Below are 18,696 nucleotides of genomic sequence, written 5' to 3' on the forward strand. Positions count from 1 at the left end.
TGCAGGTAAATAATATTTAGTTCTTTTATGCGGGATGCGGGATGCTCACTAACGATCGCAAAAGAAGGATGGCTTCGCTAGACTCCAAGGAAAAGGAAGTTCGTCTTGCATGTTGGTGCTCCACAGATGTCTCATGGCGTAATATTAATTTGACTGAGTAACGATATTTGTTTAATCCACCTGATAAAAATATTGCAAGTTTTGATTTAGTAGCAGAAATTATCGAATTAAATGTAACTCCAAATAAAATGACATGTCTCATTAGACCAAAAAAAAATCCATGCAGAGAGTGGTTTCTCAGAATAGTCAGAAACACTTGAAGAAACCACAGGAATGATTGCAAGAACACGGGAAAAACCATCAAAATATTAACAAGAATAATCAGGAGCACACGGAGAAAACCATCATAATATTGGCAAGAATAATAAGGAGCACACGGAGAAAACCATCATAATATTGAACAGATTAATCAGAAGTACTCGGAGAAAACCCCAACATGTTTTCTTTGATGTCATAAAATTACAGGAAAAAATATTTGAAAATAAAAATAAATTAATAAAAAAATTTAAAAAAAATTAAAAAAAATGCATAAACAATTTCTGGCTTGTACAAGAACTCTATCTTTGCTCAACAATGATAAGTTTACAAGCTAGCAGAAATTGTTTATGCATTTTTTTTTAATTTTTTTTAATTTTTTTATTAATTTATTTTTATTTTCAAATATTTTTTCCTGTAATTTTATGACATCAAAGAAAACATGTGGTGGTTTTCTCCGAGTACTTCTGATTAATCTGTTCAATATTATGATGGTTTTCTCCGTGTGCTCCTTATTATTCTTGCCAATATTATGATGGTTTTCTCCGTGTGCTCCTGATTATTCTTGTTAATATTTTGATGGTTTTTCCCGTGTTCTTGCAATCATTCCTGTGGTTTCTTCAAGTGTTTCTGACTATTCTGAGAAACCACTCTCTGCATGGATTTTTTTTTGGTCTAATGAGACATGTCATTTTATTTGGAGTTACATTTAATTCGATAATTTCTGCTACTAAATCAAAACTTGCAATATTTTTATCAGGTGGATTAAACAAATATCGTTACTCAGTCAAATTAATATTACGCCATGAGACATCTGTGGAGCACCAACATGCAAGACGAACTTCCTTTTCCTTGGAGTCTAGCGAAGCCATCCTTCTTTTGCGATCGTTAGTGAGCATCCCGCATCCCGCATAAAAGAACTAAATATTATTTACCTGCAAGCAACATGTGGTGACATCTGTTGTTGAAAAGCAGAACTACATGCATAAAGTACTTTTGTATGAGATATATTAATTCTCGCTGATAAAATATATGAAAAAAATTCTATTTAAGTATTGGATCTAATTTAAAACACTCAATTGGTATCTGGCATTAGTCTCAGTAACTAATATGAATTCCGATTTGGGATCTGACGCTGTATCGAAAGAACATATGTGTAAGTTTTGCAGTAAAGAGTTTATCTTGAGAAAGAATAAAAAACAACACGAGAAGAATGACTGTGTTAAAAATCCACTGCGCAATATGATAAGTTGTGTTCGATGTAGCAAGTCGTTTACGCGGAGAGAGAGCCTAAAAAGACATGGCAGAACTTGTAGCGCCAAGCCTGCGTACAAGCTAGAGGACAACTAAGAATCTACTAGCCTAAGGAAGAGTGATCTGCATTATGACAATAATTTACTTGGCTCTTCCGATCTCGACAAAGAACTTAAATTGAAGGAGGTTGATGATTTACGGAAGAATGAAGACAATGGAAGAAACCTTAACGTGAAAAGTGAGAATATATTCCAGCCGAATTCAAGTAGATCTTTCCTACTTTGTAAAAATGATGGACTCCTAAAAAGGAAGCATGAAGACGATGAAGACACTTCAACATCATCAACATCGAATTATTACGGTAAATTGGGTGAATACGATTCCTTCTACGGTGATTGTTACAGTGACTCTGAGGCTGTTGACAAAGACATAGACTATGATGAAGCACCTAAAGCTGCCAAGATCGAAGAATGTGGCGGTGTCCTGAGACCGAAACGGTGGAGACGAAGTGATATATTAAATAAATCTGATCAAGCTTCTGATGATCACCGTCTCAAACATGAAAGTTACCCTGAGGTTGGTGGTAAAACGGAAGACACCAGAGATCATAATATTTATTATAAAGGTGCAGGGAAGATGGTGGTAGAAGAGAATGATTACACATCATGGAAAGATCCAAACATATTGGTTGACCGGCTAAGACTTCTACATGGTTCGCTTTGTGCAGGAAAATATTCGTGCATCAAAGAAATATCCTTCATACTCAAGGAACTGAGGAATGCTGGCTACATACAATAGTGGCTTGTTTTACTTGCATTTGTATAATGTAAAGCAATAAAATAGATAATTTAAATTATAAGAATTTAATGTTTTTATTTCTTGTATTCTGATTTCTAACTAAGACTTAGATCTCGTAACTTCTGCTTCCTTTTTGCCTTTTTTTAAATTTTTTTTTTGTTGATACAGCTTCCAAATGTGCCGCCTTTTCGATGATGGTGCTTCCAAATGTGCTGCCTTTTCGTTGTCGGTGCTTCCAAAAGTGTTGCCTTTTCGTTGACGGTGCTTCCTTTTCGTTGTCGGTGTTACCAAATGTGCTGCCTTTTCGTAGTCGGTGCTTCCAAATGTGCTGCCTTTTCGTTGTTGGTGCTTCCAAATGTGCTGCCTTTTCGTTGACGGTGCTTCCAAATGTGCTTCCTTTTCGTTGTCGGTGCTTCCAAATGTGCTGCCTTTTCGTAGTCGGTGCTTCCAAATGTGCTGCCTTTTCGTTGTCGGTGCTTCCAAATGTGCTGCCTTTTCGTAGTCGGTGCTTCCAAATGTGCTGCCTTTTCGTTGTCGGTGCTTCCAAATGTGCTGCCTTTTCGTTGACGGTGCTTCCAAATGTGCTTCCTTTTCGTTGTCGGTGCTTCCAAATGTGCTGCCTTTTCGTAGTCGGTACTTCCAAATGTGCTGCCTTTTCGTTGTCGGTGCTGCCAAATGTGCTGCCTTTTCGTAGTCGGTGCTTCCAAATGTGCTGTCTTTTCGTTGTCGGTGCTTCCAAATGTGCTGCCATTTCGTTGACGTTGCTTCCAAATGTGCTTCCTTTTTTTTGATGGTGCTTCTATTTTTTAATGTTGTTTTGCCTCTAGTATTTTAGTAAATTGATCTTGATTTGACTACCGTATTATTCAAACCGGTTAATGTATATAAACGAGTCCTAGACAGCAGGACGCTCAGTTTGTTACTGCCGTCGACGGTGTACGGATCACCTAGTTTGTTTCTTCTGGTGCATAAGACGTGTAATTGGCTGTTCTTGAGACTTCGATGGCATATTTACCGACTTTAACGTCGTACTCGATGGAGGATGTACCATCGACTACGGGAACCATGACGTCGGCGCCGTCGATGATGGTGCAGATCCCGTTGGCAACGCCTCTGACAACACTGGAGGAGACTTCGATATGTGCTGTTCCACCATCATCTGAAGTTTCATCAGCATTGAATACTTCAATTAATGAAGAGCGTACTTCACATCAGTGCAAATACTGTGGTACATCATTTACTATCACCTCAAATGCTCGCAGACATGAAAGAAGCGGTTGTTCTAATAATGTTCAAAGAATACAATTTCAGTGCAATAAGTGCAATAAACTAATTTCACGTCTTGATAGCTTACATCGTCATTATAAAAAATGCTCCGAGACGTATAATGAACATGGTTATTGATTTGACTCATGTGTTGTACCGGCTAATGAGACTATATAAGTGCTATGAACTTCAGTCCGTCTCTGGCTGTGGTGATGAACGGATCGGATAGACATTTAAAGTCATGTAAAAGGCTTAGTCCGTACAATAAGAAGACTGTATGAATCGTGGAATCTAAAAGCCTTTGGTAATTTGTCAGTGTTTTTTTTTGTAATTGTAGTAGTGTATTGATTTTATGTAATAAAATTTTTTTTAAAAGAACTTGTGGTGTTTTTATTATCTCAAACCTAACACTTTTTTAGTATTTTTTAAATTAAAGTTGTTTTGTATCGGCCAGGGATCGAACCAAGGACCTTAGTCGATCCAATCAATCATTATATGGATTACAAATTTATTTAATGAATTTTGGATTTTTTCCCGCTTTTCTAGCTACATTATTACATGATTTCAAGATGGCGGCCAAATGACAAGATGGCGGGTGACACATCAATAATAAATGATTACTGCACTCTAGCGGATAAGAATTAAACTAACATGGAGCCAGCGCACTCTCGCTGACGATAACAAGATGATGATGGCTACCAGCAGACCAAGACAAGATGGCGGAATGACATCATACTAGTTGACCTTGTTATTGGTGGTGGTAGGATAGTCTGTAGGTGACTTCCGTGGTAAAAGGAGCCTGACGCCATTTTTAGTTTTATTTTTGACCTCGTCGGGTTCGAACCGAGGACTCCGAACTCCGTGTCTAAAAAGTATATTTTTTATAAAAAATATATTAAAATTTTGTTAATTTAATTTTTTATAAATTTTAAATTGTTTTTCATTAAAATCGGATAATAAATAAAAAAGTTAAAGATGGCGGGCGTAACGGAAATTGCAACGGTGACGTCATAATCCTATAAATGGCTTAACGTTGGCTTGAGTTAAGGATGCTTAAGCCAGTTTTAGGAATTTTCAGCCGCTGGGATTTTTAAGGAATAAAACGGAACATTTTCCCTCGAAACGGGAATTTTTCCCTCGAAAACGGGAAATGTTTTCTTAAAACGGGAAATTTTGAGTCATTTTGAGTCATTTTTGAGGAATTTTGAGGAATTTTGAGTCAAAAATGGCCGCCGTGACGTCACAATCCAAGATGGCGGTCGGCACTACAGGAACCACAACCTGAATCCTGTCCCAGTAGCCCCATTCCTATACTACTCATTTACAAAAAAATTACAGTGTGCCACAGAGTTCTGTATTAAAGTAGGTCTACAGTGGGATTTTAGGAATGACAGTAATAATTTGTCGTGCATACGAGTGTCATGTTTTATAATTGTTATCAACGTGCCGGGAACGATAAAGCTGTTAAATTAAGAAATAATTTTTATTTTATTTTATATTTTTAAGTTAAGAATTATGAATTTGACAAATCAGGGTGTAGTAGAATATGAAGTTGTAAAATGCCGTTTGCTTGGCGAAAACACGTTATTTTGCTGTATGTATGAAAGGTGTAGGAAAAGAGTAATTATTTGCAACATGTCAAGAAAACATCTAATTCTGAAAAGTTCACGAAATATTGAAAACGGTTTATTCGGAATATTATTTTTTGGGTTTATTCTGGGAAGTGATTATTCTGATATGAATCTGGTATATTTTGTTCTGTTTTTGATTGTATTACACTGGTTTATGGTACATTACTTAGTTTGGAATAGACGTTATTAGCATTAGCTGTAATAGTATTTATGTATATTAAAGTTAAATATTTAATTTATTCTGATTCTTGTACAAATTATAAATTACACACATATATGTTGAATTTTAAAGATTCAATCGTAGCAATATGCCGGTTGTTTTAAATACGTAGTCCATTTCAACACGTCCAAATCGAAGTTATATAAAAATAAATAAACTGGCAAAGATTTCTTGTCAAACACTTACCTCGGAAATGCAGACAATATTTACATACAAAAACAAAACAGCAATTTTAACATAGTAGGATTCTCGTCCATTTTCATTGGCTGGAATTAACGACTATGTACTAGTTTTGGCATACAAAACACATCTGCTAGTCAGTCGGATACAATAAATTTTACCTTATCATAAAACATGCCTGTAACTAAATTTTCAAAAAAACACATAATATCCTTATCTGAGCTTTTTTAAACCTAAAAGAAGCCATGAATATCGCAAACAATGCCCACGTTAACCGTAACAGATACGGGGTGGGAGTTAAAAGATGTGTTACGTCTCTCAAGACAGCGATGCGCCCGTAGAACATCGGGAACCGTTTATCTCCGGGAAGGTTGTAAACGGGCGAGAACACGGACAAGTCACGGCAGCTAAATAAACAGGGAGGGGCTGATAGCGAGAGTAAGAGCAGAATGTTGAAGCTCTGTTTCCTCGGAAGGTCAGGGGTAGGCAGAGAACGTGCCAGGCGCTATAACTTGTTCCTGATCTCCTGAAACACGTTATCAGAGTTTTACGGGCGAGGCTAGAGTCGACGCTAAACAAGGCGATAAAGGAGGTTAAAAAGAGCCAAGTAAAATACACAGAACTGGAAATTCTATTAGAAGGGACTTTTTTATTCTTCTTTTCGCTAAAAGGTTTTGAGATTAGTTGAGTGTTGAAACACTGTAACATATTTTGTGTTAAATGAATTATTGAGTTTCTTTCAGGCACACTGTCGGCACGCGAATCACAACAATTTATATTTGCGTAAACAAACGTGTCCTGAATGGTACGGCCAAATAAGGCGATGGCTTCTTTCTCAGAGAACTACAAGGAAGAAACCGCTGGCGTAGTCTAATGATCTGTCAGATATTTTAGCGGAAAATTCTAGCCGGTTACTTTTTTTTTTCCTTCCTCTGATCACATGGGTGTAGAACACAAACATTTCCTCTACGACACGTAAAACATTTACTGATTCTACATTTACAGTTCCAAACAAAGTAAAAAATAAATAAAAAATGGGGAAATGTAGTTATAACTTGTGTGTCTGTATGCACTTGTTACAGGTAAAACACTCGTGCACATGGTCCTTCTCGTGGGAACACAATGCTGCGCCTCGAACGAAAAAATAAACCTAATCAAATTTTGAAACTTAACTTATGAAATTAAGATAGACAAGAAGAAATATAAACAAAAGACGCAACCTTGGACTCAATAGTTTTTAAGGGCCTTCAAATCCACATTTATTAAACCAATAATTATATTATGTCAATAATATGGCAAAGATAATTACAGCAAGTCTGTATTAATATCCGACAGTAAATAAAGAATCATCAATACAATAGCCGTTTCCAGGAGATAAATAAAGCAGCATAAAAAATTCCAATGACCATTGCCATTGAGATGTTCGGAAAAATGTCGAAAAATATGTTCAAAAAAATTAAATTAAAAATAACTGAAAAGAATTTAAGAAAATAGCTTCGAGTGCAAATGGATCCCACTGGAATATCCACGTCCCAAATTTCCCGTCTCTAGGCCTCACCGCCTCCTCGCTACGCAGACTACACCCAAGCAGACAAACATACAAACTCTCCATTTTTGTATGTAGACTTAAACATATTCCTATATATTTATATTTTATATGAGTATAGATTGACAATGTGGTAAAATTGTTAAGTACTGATTATTTAAACTTCAACGATTCGACAAAGGTAAAAATTTATTGAAGCACTATTAACAGGGGCAGGCATTTTTCACAAAAAAAAAAAATCTGAACGCTTATTAGACTGCAACAAGATATACCCGGTTTCTTCCTTGTGATTGGTGGCCGTCTGCGAGAGAAGTCGTTGCCTTATTGGACCGAGCCACTCAGGACATTTTTGCTTCCGCACTGACTTCCTGGGATTGGTGTAACAATCGACATGTAAGTACTTGAAAGAAACTCACCCAACCACGGAATACAGACGATGATACAGTGTTTTAAGTTTCAGCTAGCGTAGGTTTTTTTTGTCGCGAAATATGTATGGCCCTAACTATTACTTAAGATTTGAAGTATTTTATTGAATGACGTATGACATCTTTACGAAAGAATTTTATTATGATTAAAGATACAATTGTTTTGATTAGTGAATATTTATCGTGGAAAAAAATTGAGCATTTATTATAATTTTCACACTTTGACCGATTTCGGAACATCTCAGTCCTTATTGGTGCTAATTGATAACCAAGTCTCGGTCTAAACCTAACTCGTACAATATTAAAAAAAAAAAACACGTACTGCAATGAAGAAAGTCTGTGATTCATCTTACGTAATGAAACATATTTTCGCCAACCATATTAGTTAGCACCACAATTATTTCGCGGATTCATTGCACTCCAGAGTAGACTCAACTTACCTATACATAAATAACCATTTTAGAGTGCTCGTTGGTCCATAACTAGGTCACAGCCTTTGACAGGTTACAAGTGACTTTTTGGGTAACCACTCTTTCCTTGTTTATAACTGGCTCAGGGTCATCAACGGCGTATCAAGAGGACTATGTGTGTACCACAGTAGGATATGGTTTCATTGACAAATTTCTTTGTAAAAAGTCGAATAGAAGGGAGAAAAATACATTAGCATTGAGGGAAGGGAGGCAGTGTAGTGAGTATTTGGGGAGAAAGAAGTTGATGTTTAGTGTAAAGAAAAAAAAATACATATATTGGGATGAAGGAAGGTGAGTGTTTAAGGAAAATGAGGGTAAGTCTTTGGAGAGAAGAAAGTTGGATTTTTGGAAAGAAGGATGGCGAATGCGGAGGATGTTGGATGTTAAGAGAGAAAGAAGGTGGTTGTTTGGAGGTTTGGGGATGAAGATGGTGAATGTTCAAAGGTAAGAGTTAAGCGTCCCGAGGGAGGGAGAGGGAGCCAGCACTCACCTTGCCGGGCGTGAGGGTCCCGCTGTGCAGCACGCGGCCCACGTACAGAGTCTCGCCCGAGGAGGTGTGTCCGCCGACCACGGCCCCATAGGGCACGCTGCCGTAGGCGCCCTGCTCCCAGGCCACGTGCGGGTGGCAGTACACCTGCGCACACGCCGCGCGCGTCACACCTCACAGTGCGCACCTCTGCAGCTGCTGTGTTGTTTGCATTGTGCACTCTGCGCTGTGGAAGTGACTTTGCTTTACGTCGCAACCATCACCATAACGTTTACAAGCAACATTTCTGCAATTTTTTGTGTCACGACATGTCATATCCTAACCATTTCTTACTCCATGTCTTGAACACTGAAAATACTGAAATAACTTTCCAATATTGTAATTGAGATTGTTTGTATGTATATGTGTGTATACGTTTATGTTCATATGTGTATGCATATCTGTATATGTGTATGTTTAAATGTTTATTGTATGTATATATTTTTGAATTTGTGGATTTTTATGTATGTACGTGCATTTATACATGTAATTATATATTTATCGTTGTAAGTACGTTGTCATGTTTAAATGGTAACAAATACTTTAATGCGAAAGTATTTAAAATACTTTTAAAGAAAATATTGCTAACATATGTAATTAAAAAAATGGTAATATGTTTTCTAACTCAAGAAATTTATCATTTGTCATCCATGTCATATGTCTACTCAATTCAAGCCATATGCATAGAATATCAGTGGCTGCGTGCGATATCATTGACTGACCGTGCAATGAGCTCATTAAAATTCAATACAGAGGATATGGGTTGGAATGATGGTTTATCAAACCGTTCACTACTACAAAATTTAAATTGTTCCAAAGTAACACTGTGAGATAGACCACTTCCAGTGGCTTAAATTTTAATTTCATTTTTTTTTACTGCTTAATACGTAATTATTAATCTAAATCTAAATTTATATATATATAAAATGTTTTGTTAATACGTAAATACACAGTTTTCTCAATCACCACCAACCCCAATCAACTTCCCGTTGGGGTGGTAAACACCCCTTGGTCTCCAGGTAGTAGTAAGGGAGTTTGGTCGCGGTGTTTGGTTGTGGGTGGCGAAAATGTTAAAACATATATTTCTGTCCTTTTCTAACGCATGAGGACTTCTGAAAAGATCTCAAAATTTCTTGAATGGTCTAGAAAGTTCCAAAATGTGTAAAACGGTTAAAATTGATCTGGAATGTTCTATAAAGTTCTAGAAATATTTGGAACGATCTAGAAAATTCTAGAATGAGTGCAAACTATTATAATCGATATAGAATGTTTGAGAAAGTTCTACGAATTTCTGGCTTCATCTATAGTACTATGTAAATGTATGTTCTAAAACTGGCGATGGCGCGTGGTTTCGGTATCGGTGTCCGCCATCTTGGATTGTGACGTCACGGCGGCCATATTGGACTCAGAATTCCTCCAAATGTCTCAAAAATGACTCAAAATGACTCAAAAAATCCCATTTTAAGAAAAAATTTCCCGTTTTCGAGGGAAAAATTCCCGTTTCGAGGGAACATTTCCCGTTTTAGTCCTCAAAAATTCCAGCAGTTAGAAATGTCCATATGTAGCATCCATGTCTACAGCCTCCGATAAGCCTCTGACGTCATCATGGATAATGTCGTCACCATTGCAGTTTCTGTTACGCCCGCCATCTATAACTTTTTATTTATTATCCAATTTTAATGAAAATAATTTTAAAAATCATAAAAAATTCAATAATCGAATTAAATAATAAAAAACTTAAAAACTACTGTTGCACTTATCGTTAAGGTCACCATCTTAAAATTTAGACGCTATCTTGGAAATCCGTATTTTTTATTTAAGAAAATCGGGAAAAATTCCAAAATTCATCAAAAAATTAACTTAACAGAATTCTGATTAATTATATTGATTCCCGTCCTTGGTTTGAAACCGGTCAGGGCAAAAAATAAAAAAAATACATCAGATCCTTCCTCCACAGAAGCCACCTACAGACTGACCTACCACCACCAATAACAAGGTATTAACCATCAGCTGGTATGACGTCATTTCCACCATCTTGTCTTCGTCCACTGGAAGCCGCCAACTTGTTTTTTACTGCTAGAGTGTGCTGGCGACATGTTAGTATAATGTTCAGTTCACCATAACTTTAACCTTGTCTATTTACATTGAAATTTTACCTTGACCTTGAACTTTGACCTTGACCTTTGACCTTGACCTTGATATTTAACCTTGACCATGAACTTTGACCTTGAAATTTGACCTTGACCTTGCTCTTTGACTTTGATCTTGACGTCCATCATGGATCCGTCATTGTATGTTCAGTACATGCTACCAGGAGCTACCACATGCTAGCGGTCATTGCCACCATCATGTTTTCGTCTGCTGGAGGACACCATCTTGTGTGTACTCGTCTTACCATCATGCTAGATTTATTATAACCTGCTACAGTGCAGTAATCATTTATTATTACTGAGGTGCCCGCCATCTTGAAATTTGGCCGCCATCTTGAAATCACGTAATTATTTAGCTAGAAATTCGGGGAAAATTCCAAAAGTCTCCGAAAGAATCAATTATTAATTTTCAAATTGAATCGATGGATTCCTGTCCACGGTTCGATTCCTGAACAGCGACAGTTGTAACTAATTATTAAATAAATTTTAGATTCTGTTTTCCATTAACTTTCGCGGAGTTTATTAATCATTCTCTCTACGAAAAATAACTCAAGTCAATATACCTGACCATAGAATTAATACAGTGCCGATTCACCTATTATGAAAGTCTAATTTTTCAATAATCTGAATAACCTATAAGTCGTTCATGTACAAAGCCACACATATAGATCAATTGTCTTCAGTCCATGAGACCGAGTCATGACATTATCAGACGTATAGGCTAGTCATTTCAGGACCGCATGAACTTCGTCGTTATCTAATTATATTCTATTAATCCATCGTGACATTTTTTATACATACTAAAGGACCAAGTGTCCTTGAAAAAATATTTTAGTAACACCAAGAGGTTTTAAATTAGTAAATATTCAACCACTACATTTTGTACTACGCGCAATCAACAAAAGGGAAGCACTGACAACGAAAAAACAGCACCGCCAACGAAAAGGCAGCTCATTTGGAAGCACCGACTACTAAAAGACAGCACCGCCAACGAAAAGGCAGCACATTTGGAAGCACCGACAACTAAAAGACAGCACCGCCAACGAAAAGGCAGCACATTTGAAAGCACCGTCAACAAAAAGTAAGCACAGTCAACGAAAAGGCAACACATTTAGAAGCACCGACATCGAAAAGGCAGCACACAAGGAAGCACCGACAACGAAAAGACAGAACCGTCATCGTAAAGGCAGCACATATGGAAGCACCGACAACGAAAAGGCAGCACATTTGGAAGCACCGACAACGAAAAGGCAGCACATTTGGTAGCACCGACAACAAAAAGACAGCACCGCCAAAGAAAAGGCAGCACATTTGGAAGCACCGACAACGAAAAGGCAGCACATTTGGAAGCACCGACAACGAAAAGGCAGCACCGTCAACGAAAAGACAGCACATTTGGAAGCACCGCCAACGAAAAGGCAGCACATTTGGAAGCACCGACAACGAAAAGACAGCACATTTGGAAGCACTGCCAACGAAAAGGCAGCACATTTGGAAGCACCGTCAACGACGAGGCAGCAACGCCAACGAAAAGGCAGCACATTTGGAAGCACCGACAACGAAAAGGCAGCACCGCCAAAGAAAAGTCAACACATTTGGAAGCACTGTCAACAAAAAGGAAGCACCGTCAAGAAAAGGCAGCAGATTTGGAAGCACCGTCATCGAAAAGGCAGCACATTTGGAAGCACGGACAACGAAAAGGCAGCACATTTGGAAGCACCGACAACGAAAAGGCAGCACACAAGGAAGCACCGACAACGAAAAAGGCAGCACCGTTTACGAAAAGACAGCACATTTTTAAGCACCGCCAATGAAAAGGCAAATCATTTGGAAGCACCGCCAACGAAAAGACAGCTCATTTGGAAGCACCGTCAACGAAAAGGCTGCACATTTGGAAGCACCGACAACGAAAAGGCAGCACTTTTTGGAAGCACCGCCAATAAAAAGGGAGCACATTTGGAAGCACCGACAACGAAAAGACAGCACATTTGGAAGCACCGACAATGAAAAGGCAGCACCGCCAACGAAAAGGCAGCACATTGGAAGCACCGACAACTAAATTGCAGCACCGCCAACGAAAAGGCAGCACATTTGAAAGCACCGTCAACAAAAAGGAAGCACTGTCAATGAAAAGGCAGCAGATTTGGAAGCACCGTCATCGAAAAGGCAGCACATTTGGAAGCACGGACAACGAAAATGCAGCACATTTGGAAGCACCGAGAACAAAAAGGCTGCACACAAGGAAGCACCGACAACGAAAAGGCAGCACCGCCAAAGAAAAGTCAACACATTTGGAAGCACCGACAACGAAAAGGCAGCACCATCAACGAAATGGCAGCACATTTGGAAGCACCGACAACGAAAAGGCAGCACCGTCAACGAAAAGACATACATTTGGAAGCACCGCCAACGAAAAGGTAGCTCATTTGGAAGCACCGCCAACGAAAAAGGCTGCACATTTGGAAGCACCGACAACGAAAAGGCAGCTCATTCGGAAGCACCGTTAACGAAAAAGGCAGCTCATTTGGAAGCACAGTCATCGAAAACGCATCACATTTGGAAGCACCGCCAACGAAAAGGCAGAACCATCAACGAAAAGGCCGCACCATCAACGAAAAAGAAGCACATTTGGAAGCACAAGTTACGAGAACTTTGTGTTAGTTAGAAATCCTAATACAAGAATTAAAAACATTAAATTTTTATAATTGTAATAATTTATTTCGTTACATTATACAAATGCAAGTAAAACAAGCCATTATTGTATGTAGCCAGCTTTCCTCAGTTCTTTGAGTATGAAGGATATTTCTTTGATGCACGAATAGTTTCCTGCACAAAGCGAGTCATGTAGAAGTCTTACCCGGTCAACCAATATGTTTGGATCTTTCCATGATGTGTAATGTCTCTTCTACTACCATCTTACTTCTTTGTTTATTATAAATATTATTTTCTCTGGTGTCTTCCGTTTTAACACCATCCTCAGGGTAACTTTCATTATCGAGACAATGTTCATCACAAGCTTGATCCGATTTATTTAATATATCACGATGTTTCCATCGTTTCGGTCTCGGGACACCACCACAGTCTTCGATCTTGCCTGTTTTAGTTGCTTCATCACAGTCTATGCCTTTGTCAACAGCCTCAGAGTCGCTGTAACAATCACCGTAGAAGGCATCATCTTCACCCAGATTACCGTAAGAATTATATGTCGATGATGTCGATGCGTCTTCATCGTCTTCATGCTTCCTTTTTAGGAGTCCATCATTTTTACAAAGTAGGAAAAATCTACTTGAATTCGGCTGGAATGTATTCTCACTTTTCACGTTAAAGATTCTTCCATTGTCTTCATTCTTCCATAAATCATCATCGTCCTTCAATTTAAGTTCTTTGTGGAGATCGGAAGAGACGCGAACATAATCTCTCCCAAGACAAGGAAAATTATTGTCGTAATGCAGATCACTCTTCCTTAGTCTAGTAGAGCCATCGTTGTCCTCTAGCTTGTACGCAGGCTTGACGTTACAAGTTCTGTCATGTCTTTTTAAGCTCTCTCCGCGTAAACGACTTTCTACATCGAACACAACTTATCATATTACGTAGTGGATTTTTATCACAGTCATTCTTCTCGTGTTGTCTTCCATTTTTTCTCAAGATAAATTCCTTGCTGCAAAACTTACACCTGTGTCCTCTCGATACAGCAACAGACACCGATTCTGGATTCATATTAGTTACTGAGACTATTGTCAGATGCAAACTGAATTAATTAAATTAGATACATTACTTAAATATAATTTGTAATATTTCATCAGCGAGAATTAAGTTACCTCATACAAAAGAAATTGTTACATGTGGTCTCGATTATTAGCATGAGATGTCGCCACGTGTTGTGTTGAGTCATAATTTATTAAGTTATTTTATGTGGTATGCGGGAAGCACACTAACGATCGCAAAACAAGGATGGCTTCGCTAGACATGAAGGAGAATGAAGTTCGTCTTGCATGTTAGTGCTCCACGGATGTCTCATGACATATTATTTGACTGAGTAATGGATGCTTAATTTTTATTTCCACCTGGTGAAAAAAAAAATTCTCAAATTAAATGTAACTCTAAATAACACGTCAAGGCTCATTAGGTAAAAAATCCATCATGCAGAGAGCGGTTTCTCAGAATAGACAGAAGCACTTGAAGAAACCACAGGAATAATCAGGAGTACACGGAGAAAACCATCATAATATTTACAAAAATAATAGGGAGCACACGGAGAAAACGTAATGACAAGAATAATCGGGAGCACACGGAGAAAACCATACACATATTGAAAAGAATATTCATGACCAAACATAATAACAAGAATAATCGGGAGCACACGGAGAAAACCACCACACGTTTTCTTTGATATAAAATTACAGGGAAAAAATATTTAATAAATAACAAATAAATAAAAAAAATTAAAATGAAAAAAATTACAAAAATACATAATATTCTGGCTTGTACTAGAACACTATCTTTGTTACACAATGAGAAGTTCACAAGCTAGCAGAATCTGTTTATGTATTTATGTAATATCATTTATTTAATTTTTTTTTATTTATTTGTTATTTATTAAATATTTTTCCCCTGTAATTTTATGATATCAAAGAAAACGTGTGGTGGTTTTCACCGTGTGCTCCCGATTATTCTTGTTATTATGTTTGGTCATGAATATTCTTTTCAATATGTGTATGGTTTTCTCCGTGTGCTCCCGATTATTCTTGTCATTACGTTTTCTCCGTGTGCTCCCTATTATTTTTGTCAATATTATGATGGTTTTCTCCGTGTACTCCTGATTATTCCTGTGGTTTCTTCAAATGCTTCTGTCTATTCTGAGAAACCACTCTCTGCATGATGGATTTTTTACCTAATGAGCCTTCACGTGTTATTTAGATTTACATTTAATTCGAGAATTTTTTTTTTCATCAGGTGGAAATAAAAAATTAAGCATCCATTACTCAGTCCAATAATATGTCATGAGACATCCGTGGAGCACTAACACTCAAGACGAACTTCATTCTCCTTGATGTCTAGCGAAGCCATCCTTGTTTTTCGATCGTTAGTGTGCTTCCCGCATACCACAAAACAACTTAATAAATTATGACTCAACACAACACGTGGCGACATCTCATGCTAATAATCGAGACCACACATAACAATTTCTTTTGTATGAGGTAACATAATTCTCGCTGATGAAATATTACAAATTATATTTAAGTAATGTATCTAATTTAATTAATTCAGTTTGCATCTGACAATAGTCTCAGTAACTAATATGAATCCTGATTCGGTGTCTTTTGCTGTATCGAGAGGACACAGGTGTAAGTTTTGCAGCAAAGAATTTATCTTGAGAAAAAATGGAAGACAACACGAGAAGAATGACTGTGATAAAAATCCACTACGTAATATGATAAGTTGTGTTCGATGTAGAAAGTCGTTTACGCGGAGAGAGCTTAAAAAGACATGACAGAACTTGTAACGTCAAGCCTGCGTACAAGCTAGAGGACAACGATGGCTCTACTAGACTAAGGAAGAGTGATCTGCATTACGACAATAATTTTCCTTGTCTTGGGAGAGATTATGTTCGCGGCTCTTCCGATCTCCACAAAGAACTTAAATTGAAGGACGATGATGATTTATGGAAGAATGAAGACAATGGAAGAATCTTTAAAGTGAAAAGTGAGAATACATTCCAGCCGAATTCAAGTAGATTTTTCCTACTTTGTAAAAATGATGGACTCCTAAAAAGGAAGCATTAAGACGATGAAGACGCATCGACATCATCGACATATAATTCTTACGGTAATCTGGGTGAAGATGATGCCTTCTACGGTGATTGGTACAGCGACTCTGAGGCTGTTGACAAAGGCATAGACTGTGATGAAGCAACTAAAACAGGCAAGATCGAAGACTGTGGTGGTGTCCTGAGACCGAAACGATGGAAACATCGTGATATATTAAATAAATCGGATCAAGCTTGTGATGATCATTGTCTCGATAATGAAAGTTACCCTGAGGATGGTGTTAAAACGGAAGACACCAGAGAAAATAATATTTATAATAAACAAACAAGTAAGATGGTAGTAGAAGAGACATAACACATCATGGAAAGATCCAAACATATTGGTTGACCGGCTAAGACTTCTACATGACTCGCTTTGTGCAGGAAACTATTCGTGCATCAAAGAAATATCCTTCATACTCAAAGAACTGAGGAAAGCTGGCTACATACAATAATGGCTTGTTTTACTTGCATTTGTATAGTGTAACGAAATAAATTATTACAATTATAAAAATTTAATGATTTTAATTCTTGTATTAGGATTTCTAACTAACACAAAGTTCTCGTAACTTGTGCTTCCAAATGTGCTTCTTTTTCGTTGATGGTGCGGCCTTTTCGTTGATGGTTCTGCCTTTTCGTTGGCGGTGCTTCCAAATGTGATGCGTTTTCGATGACTGTGCTTCCAAATGAGCTGCCTTTTTCGTTGACGATGCTTCCTTTTTGTTGACGGTGCTTCCAAATGTGCTGACTTTTCTTTGGCGGTGCTGCCTTTTCGTTGTCGGTGCTTCCAAATGTGCTGCCTTTTCGTTGGCGGTGTTGCCTTTTCGTTGACGGTGCTTCCAAATGTGCTGCCTTTTCGTTGGCGGTGCTTCCAAATGTGCTGTCTTTTCGTTGTCGGTGCTTCCAAATGTGCTGCCTTTTTGTTGGCGGTGCTTCCAAAATGTGCTGCCTTTTCGTTGACGGTGCTTCTAAATGTGCAGCCTTTTCGTTGACGGTGCTTCCAAATGAGCTGTCTTTTCGTTGGCAGTGCTTTCAAATGAGCTGCCTTTTCGTTGGCGGTGCTGCCTTTTCGTTGTCGGTGCTTCCAAATGTGCTGCCTTTTCGTTGTCGGTGCTTCCAAATGTGCTGCCTTTTCTTTGGCGGTGCTGCCTTTTCGTTGTCGGTGCTACCAAATGTGCTGCCTTTTCGTTGTCGGTGCTTCCAAATGTGCTGCCTTTTCTTTGTCGGTGCTACCAAATGTGCTGCCTTTTCGTTGTGGTGCTTCCAAATGTGCTGCCTTTACGATGACGGTGCTGTCTTTTCGTTGTCGGTGCTTCCTTGTGTGCTGTCTTTTCGATGTCGGTGCTTCCAAATGTGCTGTTTTTTCGTTGACTGTGCTTCCTTTTTGTTGACGGTCCTTCCAAATGAGCTGCCTTTTAGTTGGCGGTGCTGTCTTTTAGTTGTCGGTGCTTCTAAATGTGCTGCCTTTTCGTTGGCGGTGCTGTCTTTTAGTTGTCGGTGCTTCCAAATGAGCTGCTTTTTCGTTGGCGGTGCCACCTTTTCGTTGGTTGTGCTTCCCTTTTGTTGATTGCGCGTAGTACAAAATGTAGTGATTGAATATTTACTAATTTAAAACCTCTTGGTGTTACTAGAATATTTTTTCAAGGACATTTGGTCCTTTAGTATGTATAAAAAATTTCACGATTGATTAATAGAATATAATTAGATATCGACGAAGTTCATGCGGTCCTGAAATGATTAGCCTATACGTCTGATAATGTCATGACTCGGTCTTATGGCCTGAAGACAATTGATCCATACGTGTGGCTTTGTACATGAACGACTTATAGGTTATTCAGATTATTGAAAATTAGACTTTCATAATAGGCTAATCGGCACTGTATTAATTCGTTGGTCAGGTATATTGACTTGAGTTGTTTTTCGTAGAGCGAATGATTAATAAACTCCGCGAAAGGTACTGGAAAACAGAATCTAAAATTTATTTAATAATTAGTTACAACTGTCGCTGTTCAGGAATCGAACCGTGGACAGGAATCCATCGATTCAATTTGAAAATTAATAATTGATTCTTTCGGAGACTTTTGGAATTTTCCCCGAATTTCTAGCTAA

General features: G+C 38.0%; 1 protein-coding gene across 1 annotated transcript in view; it reads right to left on the bottom strand.

Moving 5' to 3' along the window:
• LOC134527556 (uncharacterized) overlaps positions 1 to 18,696 on the bottom strand; it is a 101,416-nt gene that overhangs the window by 12,254 nt on the left and 70,466 nt on the right. Inside the window, exon 6 of the mRNA XM_063360348.1 lies at positions 8,596 to 8,739. Coding sequence (XP_063216418.1) covers positions 8,596 to 8,739 — 144 coding nt within the window. The remainder of the gene's footprint in view (positions 1 to 8,595; positions 8,740 to 18,696) is intronic.

This window comes from Bacillus rossius, chromosome 1, assembly GCF_032445375.1.
Source record: "Bacillus rossius redtenbacheri isolate Brsri chromosome 1, Brsri_v3, whole genome shotgun sequence".
Taxonomy (NCBI): domain Eukaryota; kingdom Metazoa; phylum Arthropoda; class Insecta; order Phasmatodea; family Bacillidae; genus Bacillus; species Bacillus rossius.